The following is a 25,349-nucleotide window of genomic DNA, read 5'->3' as shown; positions in this document are numbered from 1 at the left end:
TAAGTATACATCTTTTAGGAAAAGGGTATCTAGTACAGCACAGCTACTCAATAGGTTGACCTGGGTTGATGGTAAACTCTGGGGCACCTGGCGGCTGGGAGAGTTAGGGCCTAAGAGAGGGTTGGAACATCACAGGAACAGTTCCATCTCGCGATATTTTGTACAATGCTCTTCACTTGGAAGATGGGATAGCAAAGGGAGAACCAATCACTTAATCCTTGCGTAATATTCTAAAAATAGTGTTAACCATTATATATATATATATATATATATAAAACTGGAAGCAAAGACACCCCCATTTAAGAATATAACTCAATTTAGGACAATGACAAGAATTCAACACTAATCACACAATATACCATGCTAGGCAACTGTCCGTAAAGCTGCCAGAATGTGCTCGCTGGTATGCAATGGTTTCTTACACCAAGGATGGCGGGTTTCTTATTTCAGAATGGATTACCTTTAAGGAAATGAAAGACACAAGTCCACTGGGAATGAAAGGTCATTGGCTGCTAATGCGTTTATGGAAAAATGCACAACAACTCAAGGCTAAGTTGCATGCCCGGGAGGAAACAGAACTCTAACTTCCATAGGTGCTTTACATTCGTCTTATTTTCCAAGACGGAAGACAGGCCCAGGTGAGTGCTGATGGCCAGGTCTGCCTAATTCTGGTTAAACACCAAACCAAACAAAATCCGTAACTTCATGGTGTGTGAATGGAAGCTAAGTTTCTTCATCAAGATCGGAGGCTTTAAAATGATGATTCCTCAACCACCGATCTTCCTTTTGCATCAAAGGGCCTGGGGAAGTTAAGGTTGTACTGTGTTTCATCAAGATGGGTCAGCCTCCAGGTACACCCAAGAAGCCAGTTCAGATTTTCTTGGGCTATTAGGATACTTTTCTGAATGCTGGTCTCAAAGACAGTCCCCAGATTTTAGCAGAAGCTACAAAATATTACTTTAGTCTATAGTTCTAAAAGCTGCTGTTTTTATTTAGAGCCACAACGGAGGGTATTTGGTACATTTACTTATTCTCTATTGATAAGCTCATGACTGGCTTTCTTTAGTCTCTGGGGTAGTAAGTTTTTTTTAAAAAAGAGTTTGAGAAATGAAAGAATCTCTAATTATTGCACACAAAGAGGATTTTCATCATTATTTATAAGGATATGCAGAAACATGTGCCAAGTCCGGTAGGAACTGAGAAACCAACAAATTTGCCTTGCTTATTATGTCTGATGAATAATCAAATGCTGAATATTCAGATGTCTGATTAGCCCTTTGTTTTTTTCACATGTGGACAGAGATGAACATCAGTTGATTCTCAACATTCAAGAATTAATAAAGCCACAGTCAAGAAGATGGATGAAAGGCCAAAATCTTTGAGATTTTCTAGGAGGTCACACTAAAGCATGTGCAAGCGTGGAGGTCTGACAATTGGAATAAAGACAAGTTAGCTTGTCTATACAGGGTGTGGCCTGCAGGCACTTTATATCCCGAGGGGAACAGATCCTAGTATGAAAAGCCTGTTTCACTCAGGAGCTCTGGTTTCAAATCCTGGCCTTCCCACTTATGGGCCGTGGACCTTATGTAAGTTACTGAACCTCTCTGCTTCCTCAACAAAAAAGGAACACAGTGATTCCTATCTTACAGAGAAGTATTTAAAGGATTAAATGAGATACTACCTGTGATTTGCTTGGACCACTGCCTAAACACTGTAAATGCTCAAGAAATGGTAACCCTCACTGCTGTTATTATCACTGTGGCCTTGATTCTGCTCTTTTTGGTTCTTACCGATCCTGTGCTCTGGATAAAGTATGAGGCAAAGCTGTGGGATCTGGGGTCAGCCGAGACAGCGACCTTGTTACTCCTGTTCCCATGACTTAGGGTCTGAGGACAAGACCAGAGGAGGACAAAGTATCTGTCAAATTTAAATTCCAATGTTGGTGTCACTTCAGGGAAGGACTCTGTACGTTTGTTTGGTTTAATATAAACAGATTATTAAAAAATATACTTCCCCCTGCATGAATACTCAATGGCAAATGTACATGTATTCAATGATACTTTACGGGTATGTTTTAATGAAGACTCTCCCTTCAGAAGTCATCTGCCACTTAGGGTAAAATGCAGATTGCTTTCTTCTGCTGCATTTGATGCAATACTATTACCAAAAGAAATGAGACAATCGTTGTTGGTACAAAGTTTACCTCTTTCACGCACACCCTCAGCATTTATTAGGCAGCTTTATATTTAGACGTAGCTGAACCCACATGTAGACTATGGCACATGCCACAATATGCCTGACACTGGTTCATAAATACGTGGTGGGTGGCATTCGGCTGGGTGTAAAAGGACAACAGTGTGGGAGAAGGCAATGGCTCCCCTGTGGGAAGAACACCTGTCCTCTTACAGCCCCAGAAACCTCAGCAGGAGCAAGCAGCGTTTTCTCACTTAAGTGTTCTCTGCTGGGGTTCAGTCTGGCCTCCGTTAGTAGAGTGACCATATGACTTATTGTCCAAGAGGGACACTTCAGGGCTGCACTGTTTAGTAGTCCTTAGCCGTACATGACTATTTATTAAAATGGAGTAAAATGCAAAATTCAGTTCCTTAAGCCCACTAGCCACATTTCCAGATTGTGAGGCACGTGTGGCTGGTGACCACCATATAGGACAGCACAGAAGCAGAACATTTTCATCACTGCAGCTAAGTTCTCTGGGACAGCACTGCTCTAGAAGGGATGTTCTCTAAGTGTACTGTTTGCACAACAGGAGTGAACTGGAACCACCCCCAGTAAACCAGGACAAGTGGTTGCCCTGGTGTCATGAAAGATATTTCACTTGGGCCTGAAATGAATGGATATTTAAGACACCAGCCCGTTTCCCAAAACACACGGCAACTTCATGTCAGAGGCTTGTAATGCCATGAGAAAGGATGTTGCCACACAGAGTTGTTAATATTCAATTTCCAGCACTGTCAGAATTTTCTGGAAAGACTGGAAATGCTCTTGTCATCTCCCCTGTCCAATACAACAGCCACTAGTAACATGTGGCTACTGAGCACCTGGACTGTGGCTCGTGTGAATTTCCATTATACGTATTAATCAAAGTAGACACCTGTGGCCAGTGGCCGTCAGACGGAACAGCGTGGCTTCAGTCATTGAACTCCATGCTCGAGAGGAAAAATTAGAATTTCTCTCCCCAGGTGGTGGTGGTGGTGGGGAGTATGGGGGATTTGAGTGGGAAGTGGAAGCAAGCTGCCGCCAGGAGAACAAAAAAAACAACATAAGCAGGTGGCTTCTGAAACAAAACGGCACCCTACCTCTTTATTTGAGGAGGCCTCCGCGGGGTCGCTGGGGTGGAGGGGTGTGCTTGAAGACTCTGCACCCAGGGGGGAGGAGCTGCCAGGAGACGGAGACTGGAACACAGCAAGGGAAGGACACAGTGAGTGTCTGAGGGCTCGTGAACAGGTGGCAGGGGTGGGAGCAGGAATGAGGCAGGGTGGAGGGGTAGGGGCAGGGGCAGGGGTAGGGCAGGCGCGAGAGGAGAAAGCCCAATACAACTGGACAAAACACTTCTATGGTAAGAAAACTTCCTTGCAAGAGGAGCCACCAACAGCACAGGAAAGTCCTGGGTTTTTCAAGTTTTCTTTTAAATTCCCACCATGTTTTCAAAGGAATCCTTAGAAGCTCAGCTGTTCTTTTCCTCCTTAGGCCAAGAGTTTAAATATAGCAAAAGCTGAGTATCAAACTTAAAGCCCTGAATGAATAAAGTGAAGGGGATCACACAGGTGTGTGGTTTGAAAATTTTTTCTCATTGACAAAGACTCTGGGTACTAACTGTCTTATAAAATCACCTGCCTGAGATGACCTGAATGGGAACGTAAAAATGGAAACAGGTATTTTCAGAGAGGTAGCTGGGATTGATGACCAGAAACCACACCATCTGTATTTCTCTAGTCTAGATTTCAAGTATTTTTCCTGATTTAATCCACAGGCCACTGAAACTTCAGAGATATTCTAACATCCAAACAATCTGACCGTGGCTGCTCTTGAAACAGTTCAAAAGTCCCTTATTCAATGATATGTTTGAAGATAAGGGTGAGAGGAACACCCATCGGGTGTGTTCCCGCCTCTGGAGGTGGCCCAGGCAGGCCTGGCTGCAAGAGAGCAGGAAGCCCCAGACCAAGCCCGACATGGCACGCGGGCCCTGTAAATACCCGCTGCTGAGTGGCCAAAGCAAGCGAGCAGGCAGAGGATGGGTGGGACTCAGCGGGACGCAGGAAACCCTACCAAGTTGCTACCCAAACATTTCTGGATGCTCCTGAAATCCTGAAGATGAAGGGCATCTTTAGGCGAGCCACAGGGATGCTTAAGCACTCTGTAGGGATGGTCCCGAAAGCAAGAGTGCACGGTGAAGTCTGATGGAAGGCCCCAAACAACCTGCAGTAAGGATCTGTTCTCTGAGCAAGTGTGGTGACATGAGGGGAGCTCCGTCCTGGGCAAAGGAAGAGTAACACTGGTGATTGATGAATCTGTTTTTCTTTCTTTTTTTTTTTTTAATAGAATTTATGTATTTATTCATGAGAGACACACAGAGAGAGGCAGAGACACAGGCAGAGGGAGAAGCAGGCTCCATGCAGGGAACCTGACATAAGACTCAATCTTAGGGGGATCCCTGGGTGGCGCAGAGGTTTGGCGCCTGCCTTTGGCCCAGGGCGCGATCCGGGAGACCCTGGATCGAATCCCACGTCGGGCTCCCGGTGCATGGAGCCTGTTTCTCCCTCTGCCTGTGTCTCTGCCTCTCTCTCTCTCTGTGTGTGACTATCATAAATAAATAAAAATTAAAAAAAGAAAAAAAAATAAAGATTAAAAAAAAAAAAAGACTCAATCCTAGGACCCCCGGGATCACGACTCGAGCCAAAGGCAGATGCTCAACCGCTGAGCTACCCAGGTGCCCCCTAAATCTGTTTCTGAGGCCTTGCAGGTGGTCCCCGTGGGGAGGCTGAGGTAGAAACTTCAGCAGAGCACCTCTGCATGGAAAGGTAGGATGTTCCATGAAGTTAGTCGTGCTGAGTGGGGGTGGGGGCACATTAATATACAATGGGGCTTCAGTGAGCAGTATGTGAAATCATAAAACAATAAATCTTTTCAGAAAGTCCGAATTACACACGGGAAACAAAGTGCCAAATGGATTGAACGATGAGGTGGTGACATGCAGTTTTACTCACTTTAGATGTTGTACGGTCCCAACCTAATCCTGTTGGGCCTGGAATTGTTTTCCATGAACCCACAGATCTGATCCTGGGCAGGGAGGTGAGGACCAATGAGCTTCTTAATCATTCACATGCAGAAATTGGCCCCTCCACAGAAAAGCCAAGATGATGGGTGCAGGGGTAAGAGCAGATATAAAGGACTCCCCCCTCAAGCCCCACAGCCCCTGGATGCAACAAAACAGCCCTGCATGCCTTTATTTTTTTTAAAAAGATTTTATTTTATTTAAGACCTTATTTATTCATGAGAGACACAGAGATAGGTAGAGGGAGAAGCAGGCTCCCTGTGGGGAACCCAATGCAAGACTCAATGCCAGAATCCCAGGATCATGACCTGAGCCGAAGGCAGATGCTCAACCCTGAGCCACTCAGGTGCTCCCCAACCCCTTATGCCTTAAAAAAAAAATCACACACAGAATTTTTTATTTGGCACTCAAGAGAGCTGGGGGGTACTGGCTGAGTTAGCTTTGTTTGGACTACTCAAAATTAATTTAATGAAGTCCCATGAGATTTCAGTGCCTTTGAATTTTCCTAGTTTTTCAAATTTGAAGAGCTTCCTCAGATATTTTACATCTATCTTTCTCCAAGTAATTTTCTGTGTCAAAAAGATTTTAAGGGTCTGGTCCCAGGGAAGCTAGGACAGCTGTTTTTTTCTTTAATTGTTTGACTTGAGGGCCATGTAAAAAAAAGAAAAGAAAAGAAAAAAAAAAAACCTTCAAAAGTGTTCCAAAGTTCCTATTTCCTTATCTGACCATTTTCTGTTGCAAATCTTCTAAAAATTTATTCTCTCCAACACTGCAAACATCAGCTCATCTCTCCAGGTGATGTGAGAAGGCAGGTTATCCAGCCAGCAGGCCGTGATGTGGAAGAGGTAGGTCAGACCCCACAGTGAGGCTAAGTGAGCAGTGCTGGGTGCCAGCCAGGGAGCCTGGAGAAGAGAGACGCACATTGCCTTCATCGGGGCCACGTGCCCTCAATGCTCTCTCTGCTTTAGCATTCTGCATGCGCATGAAGCTCATTCACTTTTCCTTCTATTTGCATGTACAGCTGATGACCTCCATCTAGAGAGTTCTCCCGCATTCTTTCTCACCTTCAGTGCTAACTTCGAAAACAGTGCAACTTGCTGAAGCTTTCTCAGACTCTATTCGCAGTACTGTTCTACCCTGATGGCTTGTATTAGGTTTTGTAATGATCTGTTTACGTGTGTATCTCCCCTCCCCCTGGAACTCTTGGACAGGATCTCAACTTAATCAGCTTGGGATCCAAGTGCCTGGCAGTGGATCTTGCCAACAGTAGGCGCCCAGTAAATCTTTGCTGAATAAATGGTATCAGTGTCGTCTCTGGCTTTACCGTGTTTCCCAGCCTGTGAAAGGCAGATCAACCACTGATCTCTTTCGTTAGTGTCTCGTGGTCAGTGGTAAGCCCTTTTCTGATCGCACACTCTATGTGTGCAATGTTCAATCTACATTTTGAATCAGAGAACAGGGTCTTTGCCTGTAAAGATCTAACCTGAGCTCCAGCAAAGCTCTTTGGAAGCTGAAAGCTGTCTCCATGTGAGAGGGGACCCTGTCTGGTGGAGGCCTACCACTCCCGACAACATCGAGGTGGACAAACCTCTTCAGAGCAGACACCAGTCGCCTAAACAAAGTTCTTAGTATCGAATCCTCTCCAATGTCTGCTTTAATGGCCCTTTGTCCCTCTTCTCCAGCGTCTGCTCTGCTATATTCTCAAAAGTGGAGAGAGAACCAGAAATTAGAGAACGCATCCTACCTTCAAAGAATGTACTGGAGGCCAAGTCTAACCAATAAAATGATACAAACATTAAGTGATTACCATGTATTTCTCTGGCTGAGGTCCCATGCCTGCTGGATCACTGGCTGGATATTCAATTTTAAGCAAATGAGACTAAGGACAGGAAGCGAATGTACGCTTGGAAATTCCTCAGGTGACACACAGGGTAGTGAGAAGGAGGCATCTAAAATGTCCAAAGATGATGCAGTTATTAACCAGTCCCTGGTCTGGTTAATTACAGGAGGTTTTCTTAAGCTGCCTGTCCTCTGCAGACTGTGTTCTAGCAAATTCTCCACAACTATGGTCTATAATTACCTAGCCTAAGCTCTGGGGCTCCACAGAGTAGAGTCCTCAGCTGTTAAGATGTCAGCTCTTTAACGCCAGGACAAGAGATGGATCGTCCTGTTGTGAGGTGGGAGATAGCCTCAAGATGCCAAAGCATCCAGAGGGAAAGCCAATCACTCATTTTATTTTCAATTGAACCTCTCCTGGGGCAAATGCTGTACTGCTGGTGGTAGAGGTGAAGCAAACAGCTCAAAGGACTTTTAGGCCATACTTGCAGGGCAGAAAAGCAGTGCAGAAATACCTATCATTCATTTATTCCTTTAACAGACATTTCAGTGACTACCTCTGCTCTTAATATTGGGCCAAGAAATAAAGAGGATATAAAGGACTCCCCCCTCTGATGCTGTGGTCCTGTCCTATCTCCCCTTCCAGATGATGGGAGTAGGCAGGCATGTGGACACAGGGCTGTGGCAGGTGGCAGGGATATGCATCCATATGTGGGATGCAGGTGGGGGGGAAGGAGTAGTTCTGCAGGAGGGAAGAGGTGTGTCAGCAATGCTCTGTAGGGAAGGTGATGCTTCCGCTGAACCCTGAAGACTGTAGTATTTATGGAGCAGGATGGGATGGAGAGAAGGAGGAAGGTTCTGTAAACAGAGGCAGGGAGCTGGAGCAGCATAGCTCTGCCAGGAAGCAGGAGATGAGCTGGGAGGCAAGGACAAGGCACTGGAGCTGCACTTGATGACAAGCAGCCAGTGCCTAGTCTCCGCCCATAAAGTGGGGCTTTCTTGGTGAGTCGTTGGCCTGTTTTCCGTCAGTGGGGAAGCTCTATCTGGGCACTCAGTAACAATTTCCTCAGCTGAAATGAAGATCTAAAGGATGGAGAGGATGAGTTATCACTTCCCCCTCTTCCCTTTCCTTAGTCCTTTCACCCCTGACATCTGCATGAAGAGAAGATTCCATCCTGGAAAAGCTGACCAAATGACAGTGAGAATACCTCAAATTAAAGCCAAATTACTGGCTCTTTCCAAATGAACAGTGTTGCTTTCAGAAAGGCCTAAGCAGTGATCTGGAGAGATGTACAGATATCTTGAAAGACTCCTGGAGAAATGCTGGCCAAAAGACATAAAAAGGGTAGTTCCACCAGGATTGTTCACTCATTTATTTACCATAGACATTCTGACAGCATCTGAGGAGGCCCAGACTCCCTGCCTGAGCCCCAGGAGCCCCTGGCTTAGCAGGGAGGACAGACATGCAAACAAACGCAGGGTATTCTGTGAAAGTGGTGGCCACTGAGTCCTTGAGGAGAACAGAAGTCACGATGACACAAAAGCAGTCACTACTGAGCTGTCCACCTTGACAGTCCTACCATTTCAAACCCCAGCATCTCTCAGGACCACATCTCTGTCAGCTGCTCTCTTTGACCACTGAGGACCATCTGGTGTTTCAAGGCCAGAAACGAAATGGAAAACCAGAAATCTGCAAATGCATTAAAGAGTACAAGTGCAAATATTGCAGAAATAAAGAGAAAGCAGGATTTTAGAAAGGTGATGTAGGCCCAGTTGGGAGGACTGCTTGACGCAGCCACAGATAATTGAAGAGTTGGTGGAGTTACGTCAGTTCACAGTTAACCAGACGATGCGATAGAAAGAATGATGATAGTAGAGGTGCTTTGAACAAGTGTGATTAGAATATAAAATCAATGAAGAGAGGCCCTTGAGAAAATTGCATCAGCCCTCCAATGTTCTTGCTCAAACTGTCCTCCTCCTGATTGGAAGGACCCCTTCTGATCAGGCTGCAGAAGTCACAGTGTGAACTGAAGAAGGCTATTCTAGTGTGTGATGTGACAGTTCTTTCTGAAAGAAGTTACGACTCCTCAAATCAATACTTCTCTGTTTTAAGAATTCACATATAGGTGAACTTACAACCTACGTTATTAGCCAAAAGGTAAAACAATTAAGCTTATGTTTATAATTTTTAATATTGTCTTTTAAGATAAGGTTCTAACCAATTCCCCACCCTCCTCTCCATACTTTGAAATTTTGGTCCTCGTTTTAAGCCGATTAATTTGAGGAGGTACACTTCTGCAGGATCCCTTAGAACAGCCCTGCCCGCATGATTAAAACGAGACGTGACAGTTGCCCTAACAGGCGTGAGCAGGAGCCCACGAGCACCAGGGAGGAGAGGTGACCTGCAAGGGGTGGTCATGGAACCCTCCAGTGGAGCTAACCCAGATGCCATTCCTGTCACAGTGCTGAGGACTTGGGAGGCCCTGGGGCAAAGCCTGTTAGTCAGTGGAAATAAAAACTGAGTCAATTCCCAAGATACAGAATCTGGTCTTCACACCCAGCGTGATCTGGCCTTTCCAACACTAGGGTCTATTTCCTAAAGTGCAATGTGATTCCAGGACTACAAGTTACATTGCTCCTTTGAAAAGGACGGGGATGTTTTCATTTTATAACATTGCAGAACAAGTAAAGCTCCTAAGGTCTCAGGACAGTGAGATGCTCGAGTCTCCAGCCCCACCATCTGGCGGGTGAGCATCTGAAATCTGCTCTTCCGTTCACAGCTCTGCCTCTGGGTTGCTCATCTTCTCTGATCCTCCTGAGAATGGAGGAAAACAGTTACTACCCACCTCCTGGGGCTGACGCGAGGATTAATCGGTGACGATGCACACGGGGCGTCGGCTCAGCGCCTGTGTATGCACAAAGCATTCCACCAGCATCTGACGAGTCTCTTAAGATTCCAACAGTAACAATAATTCTTTCACCCCATGGGGGAGTGTTCACAAGGACAACACATACCCATGGGGATGCTTTCCTTATCTCATCTTCTTGCTTCCTTATTAAAAATTTTACTCAGGGATAAAATTAAACAGCACACAGAAGGCTCTCTAAAAATCATACTAGAAAGACTCTAAATTAATTTATAAGCCCCGAGACTCTTACTGGTATATTGGTAAGAACAGCTCATTCCTGGCTAGGGCTGAGGGGTGCATAAATGACCGTGTACAATTTCTGGCACACTCCCTGTCTCCCATTCAAGACAGCATTTTGCAGTATGGGGGCTGAGAGTGATGCTCCTCTGGTGATAGTTACTAAAGAGAATCAGGTGCATATGCAAGTGTTAATTTACAACATAGCTCACATACAATCATGACACATCAAGATTCTCAACTGTGAAGACCTTGGTTAAAGACTCCGGCTGGCTCAGGCTAACCTTGACAAGTCCAGGCACATGTCGGTCCTTCCCTCCAAAGAAACTCAGTGACACAAATTTCACTGCAATGAAGGGCAGGAAAAAAATAGTCCCTTAAAAATGACATTGTTTTAGGGTCACCTGGGTGGCTCAGTCAGGTAAGCGTCCAACGCTTGATTTGGGCTCAGGTCATGATCTCAGGGTTGTGAGATCAAGCCTCGTGTTAGGCTCCGTGCCGGGTGTAGAGCCTGCCTCTTCCCCCTGCACTCTCTCACTCTATAAATAAATAAATTTAAAAAATGACAGTTTTACCGAGTCTATCTGGGACTGGATTATTTAGTAATTTCACCTATGTGGAGTGACTCACAGAACCTGAGAATAAAGTTGTTTAAAAAGCCAACATACTACATGAGACCCAAGCATGAAGTGCTCATGGACTTTCTTCACCAGTGAACTGTGTCTACCTCAACTACATACATCAAAACCCTAGCCTCCAGTGGGACAGTATGAGGCCATGGGGCCTTTGGGTGTTAATGTGGTCAGGAGGGTAGAGCTCTCATGATGTGATTAGTGCCCTTATAAGAAAAGGCATAAGGGAGGCTGCTTCCTCTCTCTGCTCTCCACTGTGTGAGAACATGGCAAGAAGACGGCCATCTGCACCAGGAAGGGCATCTACACCACAAGGTGGTGGTGCTGACACCCTGCTCTCAGACTTCCCAGACTCCAATGTGAGAAGAACATTTCTGTTGTGTAAACCACCCAGTCTCTGTATGGTATCTTTATTACGCAGCAGCCCAAACTGACTAAGAGAACCAGACACCTTTCCCTAAGTTCCTATTGGCTCTCATTTTATTTTTTTGGACTGAAATGACTCTCATTTGAAAATACAATTTTAACAAGCTCTGCACAAGTCACTCTTTAATTCAAAAACTTTAGTGGTTCCTGCTTTGTGTTTAGAATAAATCCTAGGTGCTCCTGGGTGGCTCAGTTGACTAAATGTCCGACTCTTGATTTCAGCTCAGTCATGATCTCAGGGTTGTGGGATCCAGCCCTGCATCAGGCTCTGTACCCAGTATGGAGTCTGCTTGAGATTCTCTCTCTCTCTCCTCCCCTCCTCTTGCTTATGCATGCTCTGTCTCTCTCTAGACAAACAAAATCTTAAAAAAAAAAAAAAAAAAGAAGAAGAAATCCTTGGCACTCTTTCTTTACCTTGGCACTTAAGGCATTCCAAGGTTGGCCTTAATTTCTTCACTATTTCCCCCCTCCCAGTTATTCTCTACGATTAAGCCAAACTGAGGTATCTTCTGCTTTGTGTATACAACCTGAGTGTTTGGGGGCAATGCCTTTGTTCATGCTCTTGTCTGAATCACACATGTCCACGAGTCTGCAAAGGCTCATTTTCAATGTTACTTCTTTTGTGAAATCTTTTCTATTCTCTTAGATAAGCAGAAGCCCTCTCCTTTGAGAACTGCTTGTGCTTTATTGGTGCCATTCTTCTGTATGTCATTTTCTCCCTTATTTTTATTGAAATATAAATATAGGATAGTTTAATCACAATACTTTCTTTTAAAAGATTTATTTACTTATTTGAGAGAGAGAGAGAACACAAACTAGGGGGTGAGGCAGAGGGAGAGGGAGAGAGAGAAGCAGACTCCTCACTCAGCGGGGATCCCTAGGACACAGCGCTTGATCCCAGGATCCTGAGACCTTGACCTGAGGCAAAGGCAGATGCTTCACCCACTGAGCCACCCAGGTGTCCCCTACAATACTTCAATAAGCACTATGAAGGCAGGATGTGTGATTCATTAACTTTTTCTTCTCCAAGTGCTTAATACACATTCTCCATAAAATATACAACAAAAGTTCAATAAATGTGTTGAACATATGGAAGGATGTATGGACATCAATCTTTTTGTACCAGAGAACAAAGGAAACACAAAATACATTTATACTCAAAGTCAGCCTGAACCCATGTAGCATTGCCCTGATGTGCTCACATGGATATTGGTACCCATGTACAGATCACTACCTCAGGGTCAGGGTCTGACTCGTCCCTTGTCAGACACTGCTTGCAAATCAGTGCATCCTCATGTGATTAGAACAGTAATGTGGACACAGCGAGAACAAGTGCTCTCACAGGTAGCATATCCTATAGACTATAATCAAGCCATTGGTCATTCCATTCTTTACCAGCCTGAACATTCTGGTTCTATATGGAATTTCAAAGGTGTGGTTACCTGCAGCCAGGCTATGGCACACATTCTACTTCTTTTGGTAAACTGCTGTTTCAGGAACTGTGTGGGCCTTCTCTATTTCCAGCATCCCTGAATAGGTTTTTTACTATGCATCTTGGTTTTATCCTGCTTTATCCCTTTTCTCAAATAAATGTATGTTGTTTTCCTTACCGATTTAAGTTGTTTTAAATTAACCTTATTCCATGTTAGAGTTATAAAAAAGAAACAAATATATGACTAGGTTTTTCTTGCTCCAAGATATGTCTGTGCTTTTGAAAATTGAAACTGGCTAAGAAATCCATAATTATTCACTCTCAATTCAAACTATATTATCAATGCACATTTCTGTTTCCTTAATGTGGTGAAGTAGGAAAGTTAGCATAGGCATTGTAGGGGCATAATTATGTCATTAAAATGATAATAGCCTGTGCCTAATGAGGTGTTTTATATACACATTTATAATGGATTCAATTAATACCAATGAAACGTTTTGAGATAACTGTCGGTTAAAATATTCTAACCATTTTCACTCTGTTTTCCCACAGGGGATGGAGGTGCTCCCAGCCCCAAGTCCCCAACTTATAGCCACAGTAATGGGAAGATCTGGACCACCGTGGACCTCAGAGAGCCCTGGACTGGAGCAGTCTCCTCAAACAGAGGTGCTTTCACTGTCCCAAATAATTTATTTTATTACTATCAAAAGAACCCTAAGCTTCTGAAGCCAGATCTCAGGGGATTAAAAAAAAGGCCAAGTTAATTATTAACCAGTCACTGCTGTAAGTTGAGATCTCTTACCAGCTGATAAAGTCGGATCTGGAAACACAGGTTATCTGTGTGTTCTCTTTGAAAGGGCCTCACTGTAAGTGTCCGGAATGCACTACACTATGTGATGGACAAATGAGGGACAAGTTTCCCCACCAGGGTCCTGCACCATCCTTCCCAGACCTCCAAACCTGAGTTCCCTAAGAGGACAAACCACAATCACTTTTAGTTGATAATAAGAGATGCAGCTAAGAACACATCATTTGCTATTAATGACACATCACTTACTAAGGACGACCCAGCAGCCGTTTATGGGAGCCTCACTATGTGCCAGGCCCCACACAGGGTACGTGATGCTCATTACCTCATCTAGCAAAGCAGTTCCTCATGTGCAAGACTTTAAGTTCACTCATTGTCATCAGCATAGTGGAAGCAAAGACACAGCGCAGAGGACAGGACTGGAGGCTACAGAGCCCAAAGTAACTCGTTCATTAGAACCCAGTGCTGACGGAGAGAAAGCAGAGAGCAACATCTTTCCACGTGATCAAACGGCCTTCTCCCTCTACAGCTCATCTTGAACTTCCAAGCAACAGGCCAACCTGACAACATTTCCTCCCACCCTGGGCAATGCCCACTCTCCTCACCTCTCCTGCTCTGCGCCGGTATGCTTAGTATGGGGGGGGGGGGGGAAGCGCAGAGGATTTACAGTCTGGCAGCCCTGGGAGAGGAAAATCCGAGAGCCGCGAGCCAAACATTATTCCAAAGCCCTGGGATCCACCTACCTCTTCTTCGTGACACTCAAATTGGTACATCCAAAAATTCTCCATCTTCCCAGGCGCTATCTGGGCGGCAAGGCCAGCTCGGGCACAGCCACTTGTGAGCTGAGGGCTAACTCCTGACCTGAATCCCGTCTGGTGGATTGTTTCCAGTGGTGTTAGATGCCCCAGTCAATAATGCAACTTGTAACGGGAGATGGGAGATGTGCCCACCTCCCGGGGTGTCAGCCACATCCACATTAACCCCTTGGTGCCTGAAGGGCCCCGGCAGTCGGCAGTCGTGCGTCACTGGTGGAGCGGCATCACCTGATGTTTGTGAGAAGGGGCCGGCCTACCCCTTCTGCCAGCAACGCCTACTATTTCTGGGGAAAATAAGACTCGGTTCTGAGGTGCAACCAGAAACTTTCACACACTCCAAACTCTGCTACAGTTTATAGAACCTGTGAAAAAGCATCCAGTTCATGTGCAAGGAAAGGGTGGATGCTGGGAAGAGGAGGCTCTCTCCATGCCTGTGTCAGAACACACCTGGGTGTGTGTGATGAGTTTAGAGGACACGGTGGCCATGTGGGTTGTGCACCTCTGGGGGCTGGGGTGCTGGAGGGCGACCCTCACCACTCTTTATGTTTGCTGCATGCTTCCAACAGCCTTGCACTGCAATCTAGTGAGGGGGGATATGGCAGGCTAGCTGCACAGATACAAAAAAGCAAGCTGGTTTTTTTGAAACCCCAGGGCCAGCATGGTTTCACCCAAACCAACAGGTACTCCCAGACCGGGCTCAAGAGCTGGATCATATCTGCTGGACCTTGGGAGAGGAAGGTCAAGACAAATGCAGGTGGAACAGAACGGGAGGAAGCTCCTATAAACAGGTGGGCAGGGTGGCTCAGAGGGCCAATGACTGGAGACAGACCTCCCAGTGCCAATCTACCTCTGGACAAGCCATGGCAATGGGGATGGACATGGGTGCAAGAGAACTGAAAGGTGCAGAACACCTGAGAGGCTCACCAAAGAGATGGCTTCAGCCTTCCTTCACATCAAACCCTTCATCGCACATGCTTCCAGGTCTCTCACTCTGAGTGCACCTGTTTAGTGAGTGAGTGGTGACGGGGTCAGAAGGTGGAAAACAGAAACAAAGGTCATGAACAATTCACAGCTGAAAACTGCACCCACGCTAGTCGACAGTTTCCTATGCTGAAGACAACCCCGCAGGGCACAGTGGGAAACAAGTATCCCCCTCACTCCCTCTCGCCTGTCCTCGTATTCCTGCCCACTCTTGTGGGCAGTTGGACTGCCACCAGGGTCAGGGGGATGCATTTCCACTACCTCTTGGTCCTCATTCGAGAAAGCCCTTTCCAAAAAAGGGTGAGCCGCTCTCATCTATAGCACTGGGTGTCTCTCAAACACTTTCTTCTTTCTGTTGACTATTAACAAGATAGAAAACCCTTGGGTATTGATTCTTAAGTCCAGACTGAACCTTCCCTACTTTAGGGCTCTTCCCCAACTCCTGGGAGAAGTCATTCTCTCTACTATCACTCTCAGGAATGGCTTTGATTTGGATCCGTGAATCACTGCGGGCAGGCTGGAGCCATTAGAACCTTCACCGCTGCTGTGGAAAGCTTCTATTATGTTCGGTTATTAACCAGAGGACCACCATCACACATGAGACTCCAAGCCAGACAAACCACGAAGAAATCTGCTGGGCCTTCTGGAAAGTTACAGAGTGTCTACACCTAGTGTCCTGCGGACACCGCAGAATTCAGAATTCTTTCCTTCCCTCAAGGTTCAATCAGCACCTGAGACCTGCTTAATTATTCACCATGGCCTTCTCCATACCTCATCAATAATGGATAACATCTGCCATGGAAAACCACCCGCAGCAAGGTGGGGGTTGAGATGGGGCGCATCAGGAATCGGATCCGCACCTGACAGAGAAGTTGGGGCACCAAGGAGGAGAGCCGTACTCAAGGGCTGATCTCTCCTGTGTGGGTCTCTCAGCCTAACGAGACCTTTCAACTCTGTGCCTCTCAGCCTTTCTTCATCACGGCATACAGAGATGATACGTTCATACAACACACCGGCTCAACTGGAGAGGATGCAGAGCCCCCGATGAGGCTGCTGAGATGGAAGGCAACACGCCTGATGGCACCGGTCACCCCCTACCCCAAAGTCCAGTGGGATCATCAGGACACTGGTTGAAAGCTCTGCCCTGACTTATTATATTTTTAAAAGATGTTATTGATTTATTCATGAGAGACAGAGAGATGCAGAGACACAAGCAGAGGGAGAAGCAGCTTGTGGAGAGCCCAATGCAGGACTACATTCCAGGACCCCAGGATCACGCCCTGAGACGAAGGGAGATGCTCAACCACTGAGCCACCCAGGTGCCCCCCTGCCCTAACTTATGAAGAGTCTTTATAGCAAATTCTTTGGACATTAGCAGACCCTCAAGAATAAAGTTAAAGTCCTCTCTGCTTCTGAAGAATCCATATGGGTACACTTGTTCCTTTAGGACAGTCCTTCCAGTGCCTGGTTTCCATAGCACCTCCCCCCCCCCCCCAAGAATCCCCGCTTCCTCTGACACGGCTGCAGGCCTTGCCTGCGTGCTGGCCTGCACACCCATGCCCTTCTACACCACTTCGGCTTCATGCTCTGTTGGTACTTCAGGATTGATGATATATCTGCCTATTCTCGGCCAGACAACAAAACAGATAGAGCCGAAGAGGTGGGAATGGCCGCTCAGGTCAGTTGAGGGCAGAAAAGCCAGCAATGCTGTGTCCTCATGTGTGAAGCCCACTGTCTCTTTGCTGGCACATAACAGGCAGAAAATCTGGTGAGCAGACTTCTCAGATAGACCTGTGATCCTTGTCTCCTGGTGTTCAGACCCTGTGTGATCCCCTCTCCAGGTAGGGCTGTCACTCTGTGACTGCCTTATAGAAGACTGTGATATCCATCTGCCCTGCTACCAGCCTCTATGGCCTTCTTATCTTGCTTGCTTTCTCAGGCAAGTGCCTGTAGGGCACTGCCAATGGGACAAAGGATCAAGATACCTCTGGCCAGTGGTCAGCTGGGAACTGGGGCCTTCGGTCCCATAGCCCTTGAGGAGCTGAATCCTGCCAATAAGCAATGACCTTGGGAATGGTCTCTCCCCAGTAGAGCCTGGAGGTTACCACAGGCCAGTGACACTTGAGTGCATGTCTGAGAGGCCCAGCAGTAGAGGCCCAGCTAAGCCATGCCAGGTTCCTGACACAGACACTGTGAGATAATTACCATGGTTTGTTTTATGTCACTGCTTTGGGGCGATCTGTGATTTAGCCGTAGATCTAGCTAAGATGCTCCAGAGGTTTTCAGAGGAAAGCCTCAGGAGCTGAGGAGGCTTGGAGGTCTGGCTGAAGGCTCATCAGAGGACAATCCCAGAGTAGATCATACACTCTACACAAGCAGGGTCTGTGTCTATTTCAGGCAGAGTCCATATTTCAGTTGCTGCTATATCCCTGGTGTCTTGCACAGTGCCTGACCCATAGGAGGAACCTGAAAATATTTACTGAATGAGCGGACGAGAAATAATGAGACAGACTTTCTGTCTGTGACCAGGGCCAGCAGTCACAGCTCATTCTGGTTCTCTAACAAAATGAGAACAGTGTAGCTTTGTGGCCAGGCCCTATTTCTTATTGACAGATGATGTCCTGTATGTAGCTGGTGCTTAATTAAACCCAAAGGGGTTAGCAGGGGAACAACTGTAAGAGTTCAACCCAATCCTTTTACGGGACTTTGCATGGCAGATGGTTGGGAACACATTTATTCCTTTGACATCACTCACTGAGAGGAAAGTTTCCTATTGGTGTCTGGGGTCTGGTTGGTGAAACCCACTGGGGCCTCGTTTTGCTCTCCTGGCAGCAGATCCTTTGTTCTAAGGTTTCTATACTGCTGTGTAAGTTTCTGGGATGCTGATGTTTGGGGTCCGCCAGCCCTTTATTGAACATATACAAGAACAAAGCTGGTTTTAACAGCCAGCACTGGGATGTATACTCTTCCACAGGTCAGGAGGACACTCTGAGATAAGGCTTCAAGTCTAGTCCTTTCCAGGCCACAAATGGGGACAGAATAGAGCTACTATTTCAGTACAGTGGTGTTCCCCCACCCCCACCCCCAATTCCTTCCCATCAACCCTCCTTTCTTCCAGTCAGGGACTGATCCACTTGGGGGGGAATCAGACCATCGAAGAACATAAATTCATCCTAAAGTCTGTCTACTTGACTTTGGATCCCATTTCAGCTCCATCCCTTGCTATTCAGATCCTGGAAAACTATCGCTGCCCAGAACTCCCTGAGGAGGTGAGGATCGGCAAGAGGGAACCTCTCAGTTCAAAATACCATACGAAGAACCATACGAGGAACGCTTCAAAAAACAGACTCCCTCAGTAGTGCACCAGTCTTTCCACTTGCCCTTGTTAAGCTAGACTACACAACTGCAAGGTCAACAGGACAAGATGCTAACACGTCTTAATGAATTAGCATGCGCGCTTGACCTTGGTCAATAGTTTCCTAGCAACAGTCAAAAAAAAAAATCCATGAAGGCTGATACTGGTTTCAAGGCAAGGCGAGAGGGAGGGAGGACAAGGAGGAGGCAAAGGCAGGACGCCTCTGCACCCTCATGTCATCTTTCTCAAAATTAAAGAAAAAAAAAAAGGAGCTCAAAAGTGCATATGATCAGGGGAGGTGTTAGTGTCGAGCCCTCACTTCCCAGGGTTTGGGTATTATTTCCTTCTTGGCAGGAGAGTGGCTGGTTTCTTTTTTCTTTTTTTAAAGGTTTATTTATTTATTTATTCAGAGAGAGAGTGAGACACACAGACACAGGCAGATGGAGAAGCAGTCTCTGTGCAGGGAGCCCGACGTGGGACTCGATCCGGGGTCTCCATGATCCCACCCCGGGCTGCAGGCGGCGCTAAACCGCTGCACCACGGGAGTTGCCCAGTGGCTGGTTTCTAGGAAGAGTTAGTGTTCAAATGCCTTCCTGCCTCGAAATACTCCCTAATCGGTCTCTGGAACAGAGGACGCCAAGATGAGGCAAATGTTACTTGAAGGGGGTGGTGAACGCTGCCATCATCATCAATTAGCAGTCTAGTCTGACTTAATCAGCCAGCCCTGGAGAACAAGGCTGAGGCTACCACGACGTGGGTGGAAGCGGAGATCATGGGTCACGGGAGATGCCTGACCAGGGTGAGTGGCCAGCAAGGGCTCTTGTAGGGCTGAACGCTGTGGGAAAGCACAGGGAAGACCAGCCCAGGGAAGGTGAAGAAGGGGTGCTACAGCCAACTCTAACTCACAGTCTGCCAATGGTCAACCCTGAATGGCTAGTGGGTTCTGACCTACTAAGGCAACAAATGCACCATACTTGTGATTCCTTTTTTTTTTTTAAAGATGTTATTTATTTATTCATGAGAGACACAGAGAGAGGCAGAGACATAGGCAGAGGCAGAAGCAGGCTCCCTGCAGGGAGCCCAACGTGGGACTCGATCCCAGGACCCCAGGATCACGACCTGAGCCAAAGACAGACGCTCAACCACTGAGCCACCCAGGTGTTCCCACACTTGTGATTCTTGTTTCCCATTTCTGTAGAGGACTCCGTGTCCGAGAAACCATGTTTTCTCAGGGGTACTCTGAGGAATAAAACTAACTCGTGCTGATGAGGAAGAAAGCAGATGGCCAACTCAAGGTAACCGTAGCAGGCCAACAGCAGGACAGAGATTTACACATAACGAACACGTACTGGGCATCCACTTTGTGTGACAGGCTGTGATACCAGACAAGGATGCAACACTGGGCCTTCGGTAGGCTGACAGCGATTTAGAGAGACAACGGGCTAATTCGAACAAGACAAGGAGAAAACAAAACAGTCAAGAATTAAGTGTTGGACACCTGGGTAGCTCAGTGGTTGAGCATCTACCTTTGGCTCAGGGCATGATCCTGGGGTCCTGGGATCGAGTTCTGCATCAGGCTCCCCTTAGGGAGCCTGCTTCTCCCTCTGCCTGTATCTCTCATGAATAAATAAAATCTTAAGAAGAAAAAAAAAATAGTGTTAAACTGTAGTCTGCAATTCAAGTTGGTGGTTACCAATTTTGACCGGGCCTCAGAAACACTGATGCTAAGACCCAACCCCCAGAAATTCTCATGAGAAAGCATGGAATCTTGGGAATCATTTGTTTAGAGAATGGTACCTTGGTTCTACTGAACGGGACAGTGATCTGGACAGAAGTGAGAGCCTAAGTAGTAAGGTGTGTGGTGCGGGGGCAAATTTGGGTAAATCAATTTGGAATTTGTAAATATGAGGCTGAGTAAGGTAAGCCCAAGTGATGGGGGTGGGATGGGGATCTCTACATGCCAAAGAAGCCATCTGGTCTCCATTCAGTGGGGTCCGTCCAGTGTGGTCATGCCTGGAATTTACACTAAGAAATTACTTCCTGGAGAGAGGGGGGATCTTTCTGTCTTTACCCAAGATAAAGGGAATCAGATGTGCAGGCTGATTTATCCCCTAAAGCTCTGTGGAATGTGTCAAAGACAGTGACTGTCAGGCTGAGGCTCTTGAGTCACATCACCCAGATATATTCACCTATTCTATCTAGAAAACTGAGGCCAAAAGGTTGAGGCCAGCTCTGAATCTCCTTTGATCCATTACCAGCCTTCTTTAGTTTTTGGTGTCCTAAAGTTGTCAGCTAAGCACGCCAGGCAGGCAGCCCAAGTGGCTACTTTCCCAACATCCTCTCTATGGCAATGCTCAAGCAATTGTGTTTCAAAGAAAGTGGGTTGAGAGACTCCATTCTGTATTAAGAACATGTAGCCAGTTACCCTTGTAATGGGAGAAGGTCTCATTTTGAAGATGATCACGTCTATAGATAAATCACATTTCATAATTCCCCAGGACTACATGGGCCCAGGGTTTAATTGGGTTACAACAGAATTCAATTATCCATGATATACCTGTTTCTCTCCCTGCACCTTCCCTTCCTCCCCTATACAGCCCCAATCCGCTTATCAGAAATTATTGAGAGTGCACAGTTGGGGGAGCCGACAATTTTTCTAAAGACTCCTGGGAAGTTTCCCAAGCCCTAATTCATTAAGCCCTGGTGTCAGACACACACAAGCTGTGGCCCTGTACACTGTGTTTCTATCTGGAAAGCGATAGCCAATTTCTCTCTGGCTAAGGCATTCATTCCCTTCCCCAGTGCTCTTCCCTATTTCTCTGCACAGCTTCACATACGCATTGACGAGTGAGACAATCCATTAAGAAGCTGAGAAAGATCCCTCCTGGGAATGGGGTCAGGTGAAGAGAAACAATTGGAGCCTGTGGGTTAAAAAAAAAATCAGTCCTGCCATTACTTACTTCAATTCCACAGGGTACAAAGTTCAACTGGAGACCTTGCCTTCTGCTGTGGGAATCATCAGGCAAGTTTGCCCGGGTGACTCCAACACGGCCGAGGTCTGTGGTCAGCGGGGAGACACCTGCTCAGCCCTGTAAAGAGAGCCTCCCCGTGGCAGGCGAAACTCTAAAGGTGAGTTAAATAATCAGAGGTAATACTTCAAATCCAGGGGGAGAGTGCTGAAGCACACTTTCTTCTACCTCCTTTTGAAAGGGATTTCAGGGTCAATTCGAAGTTATCACAAGACCATTACATTTTTCCAAATAATAATAATAATAATAATAGTAATAATAACAACCTTGGTCAAATCAGGTCCTCACATGCGATGCCTGGGTGGCTCAGCGGTCAGGCACCTGCCTTCGGCTCAGGTCGTGATCTTGGGATCTGGGATCGAGTCCCACATCAGGCTCTTGCGAGGAGTCTGCTTCTCCCTCTGCCTATGTCTCTGCCTCTCTCTCTCAGTCTGTCTCTCATGAATAAATAAGTAAATAAATATTTTTTTGCCTATGTCTCTGCCTCTCTCTCTCAGTCTGTGTCTCTCATGAATAAATAAGTAAATATTTTTAAAAATTTTTATTTATGATAGTGAGAGAGAGAGAGAGAGAGAGAGGCAGAGACACAGGCAGAGGGAGAAGCAGGCTCCATGCACCGGGAGCCCGACGTGGGATTCGATCCCGGGTCTCCAGGATCGCGCCCTGGGCCAAAGGCAGGCGCCAAACTGCTGCACCACCCAGGGATCCCCAATAAATATTAAAAAAAAAAATCAGGTCCTCACAGTTCATGGAAAAATGACTCCCTTTCTTGTTACTGACAACTAAGTACTATTACTTAGGGCAATTACTCCCCATCGGCAGGGATAGGACAATATGCCTTCATCCTATAATGCAGGATGGGCCATGGAATGTAGTCTGGTAAAGGAAGGCACCTTGAACACATTTCACTTTTAAGGTAAAAACCATTAACCTAGAGACTCCTGGGTGGTTCCGTCGGTTAAGCGCCTGACTCTTGATTTCAGCTCAGGTCATGATCTCAGGGTCCTGAGATCCAGCCCGGCATTGTGCTTTGTGCTCAGTGCTCGCAATCGGCTTGGGATTCTCTCTCCCTCAGTTTCTGCTCCTGCCCCCAATAAATAAGTAAAATCTATTAAAAAAAAAAACAAAACCCACTAACCTCACTAAGAATACAAACCTGTGGAGGAGTCAGCCCATCCACATTTGACCTCAGCAAGCAGCCTTCCCCCTGCGCCTCTGCTTCCCATATACAATCAGTGGTTTCCAGACTCCAAGCCCACTGCCAAGCCCACAGCTCATGAATTCTTCAGGTTTTTCATTGTCGAGGTGCAAATCCACTTACCAATTAGGGTTCTTCAACCTTAAGTAGTACAGCCTCCGCCTTGACCTACTTTTTCCTTCTTTTACTCTTCTGTGTGTGATGTAAGCCGAATGGAAGTGTGCAAGCTTAATACACACACAGACACAGCATGGAAGTAAAGTGAGAAACTTACAACATGTATCTTACCATACAACCCAGTCATTTTCTGTAAATTGTGCATGTAAGATGTAGAGGTGTTGGCTTTTCTTAAGAAAACAGTAATAATGAGTGAATGATTTCTGAGTGACTCATCTTTTATCATTTTAATTGAAGGCAAAGAAATACATGAATATAGTTTGAAAAGTCAAGCTTTTAGCAAAAACTGAAGTCCATTTCTCTCCTCCTCCTCACTCCATGGTCTCATTGCCAAATCTCTTAGCATTCCTTCTGGTATTTACTTCCACATTCATAAATCATGTATTCACGCTGCCTCACCTTGACTCTTCAACTTTAGCCATTATTTCTTGGTTTCTATAGAAGACTAGGATTTAGGGGCACCTGGGTGGCACAGTTGGTTAAGCATCCAACTCTTGGTTGGGGCTCAGGTTATGATCTCAGGGTCCTGAGACTGAGCCCCACACTGGGCTCTGCACTGTGTGTGAAGTCTGCTTGAGATTCTCTCTCTCTCCCTCTGCTACCCCCACCCCTGGAGCACTCTCTCTTTCAAATAAATTTTTAAAATCCTAAAAAAAGACTAGGATTTACCTCTTTTACATTATACCTTTCTTTATCCTTTCAATATTATATTTTTTGGTTAATCAACGTTCAATGTTTGTGTTCTGAAGACTATGCATATGCTCTTCCCTGCTGAGACACGTCCATTATGTGATTGCATTTCCTGCCCGTGTAACAATTATTTCAGTGAGGCAAATAACTGCACTGTTTTTCTATTTGCTTAGTCTTCTGTGTACTGATCAATAATTTATGCCAAACTCTGCTAAAAACAATCAAAGATTGCTCTTGGTACAAATATATGAGGAGATTTCTCACTCCCACACTTTCTAGAAACCCTCCAGGCTCTGATCCACACTGGATTGACTGATGCCTTGTTCCTCCTTCCACACAGCTGTCATCAGGGATCTCCTTCCTCATCACCCTGGGAGTCCCTCTGTCTCTCTCCCGTGTGGGATTCCCCTGTTTCCTGGAGCTCTCATCTTCTTTCTTGATTTATGCTCTCATTTTGGGGAAGCAATCCTCTAGGAGCCGCCTGAGGAAAGGTGCATGGGAGGTAAGTTTTCTGGGCCACTGTGTACTGGAAACATCTTTATTCCACTGGAAGCCAGACCAGTGTAGATGTACCAGTTTCCAGGGATGCTTTTGAGAAGACCAACACCACTCTGATTTCTGATCATTTGTAAACTGTTTCTACCTCTGTGGGCAAGTGAGTGGGCTCCTCTCTTCCTCCCGTCTGTTCTGAAATTTCTTTGGGCCTTTTTATTTCATTGTACTAGGTACCGAGGGGAATCTTTGCACCAGGTAATTCTCCTGTCTTTTGGTTCTAGGAAACCATCTTTCATCATTTCTCCATTTTATCTGGGTTCCTGTTTCCTTTTCATTCTTTTGCCTTCATTGTTCTACTTTCTTAAAGATTCCCTCAACTTGTTTTCTTCCTATGGAAAGATTTAAAACATTTTAAATTTCTGCTGTCATATTTCCTAGTTAAAAAATTGGAAGTGGTGGGGGAGTGCCTGGGTGGCTCAGCAGTTGAGCATCTTGCCTTTGGCTCAGGACGTGAATCCTGGGGTCCTGGGATCGAGTCCTGCATCAGGCTCCCTCTGCCTGTGTCTCTGCTTCTCTCTATATATCTCTCATGAATAAATAAATAAAATATTTTTTAAAAAACGGGGGGTAGGATGTGTTCTTTCCTTTTCTTTTTTTTTAAGATGGTAGCCTATTCTAATTTGATGGCTCCTTCATCTTCTTTCTGAGGATACTGTTTTATAGTTTTCTCTTGCTCTGAGCACTGCCTTTAGTTCTTGAAGTTCGTTTTCCTATTTGCTTTCTTGTGTCTGTATCTTTCATGTTAAGGATGTTCTTCAGATGTCTGGTGATCTGTGGATGTCCAGTCATATTTAACAGCAGGTCCCCAGAAAGCCCATGGAAGCTTCATGAGAGGCAGTAACCTTCACTGAGATGTGATCAGGTGGGGGACCCAGATGTTGGGCTGGGACACCCCCTAACATTGAGTATGCGTGTCTGCTCTTGGGCCTGTTTCCTCAGAAAAGAATCCTCTAACCTTCCGCCAGGAGCCAGGGGGCAG

The 25,349-nt window shown here is 46.1% G+C and overlaps 1 protein-coding gene across 8 annotated transcripts in view; it reads right to left on the bottom strand.

Moving 5' to 3' along the window:
• APBA1 (amyloid beta precursor protein binding family A member 1) overlaps window positions 1–25,349 on the bottom strand; it is a 196,890-nt gene that overhangs the window by 36,020 nt on the left and 135,521 nt on the right. For all 8 annotated transcript variants that reach the window (XM_072838664.1, XM_072838657.1, XM_072838631.1 and 5 more), the window contains exon 3: window positions 3,315–3,410. In XM_072838664.1, the coding sequence (XP_072694765.1) occupies window positions 3,315–3,410 (96 nt within the window). The remainder of the gene's footprint in view (window positions 1–3,314; window positions 3,411–25,349) is intronic.

The sequence above is a fragment of the Canis lupus genome, chromosome 1, assembly GCF_048164855.1.
Source record: "Canis lupus baileyi chromosome 1, mCanLup2.hap1, whole genome shotgun sequence".
Lineage (NCBI taxonomy): Eukaryota > Metazoa > Chordata > Mammalia > Carnivora > Canidae > Canis > Canis lupus.
This window is presented reverse-complemented; position numbering and strand designations above follow the sequence as displayed.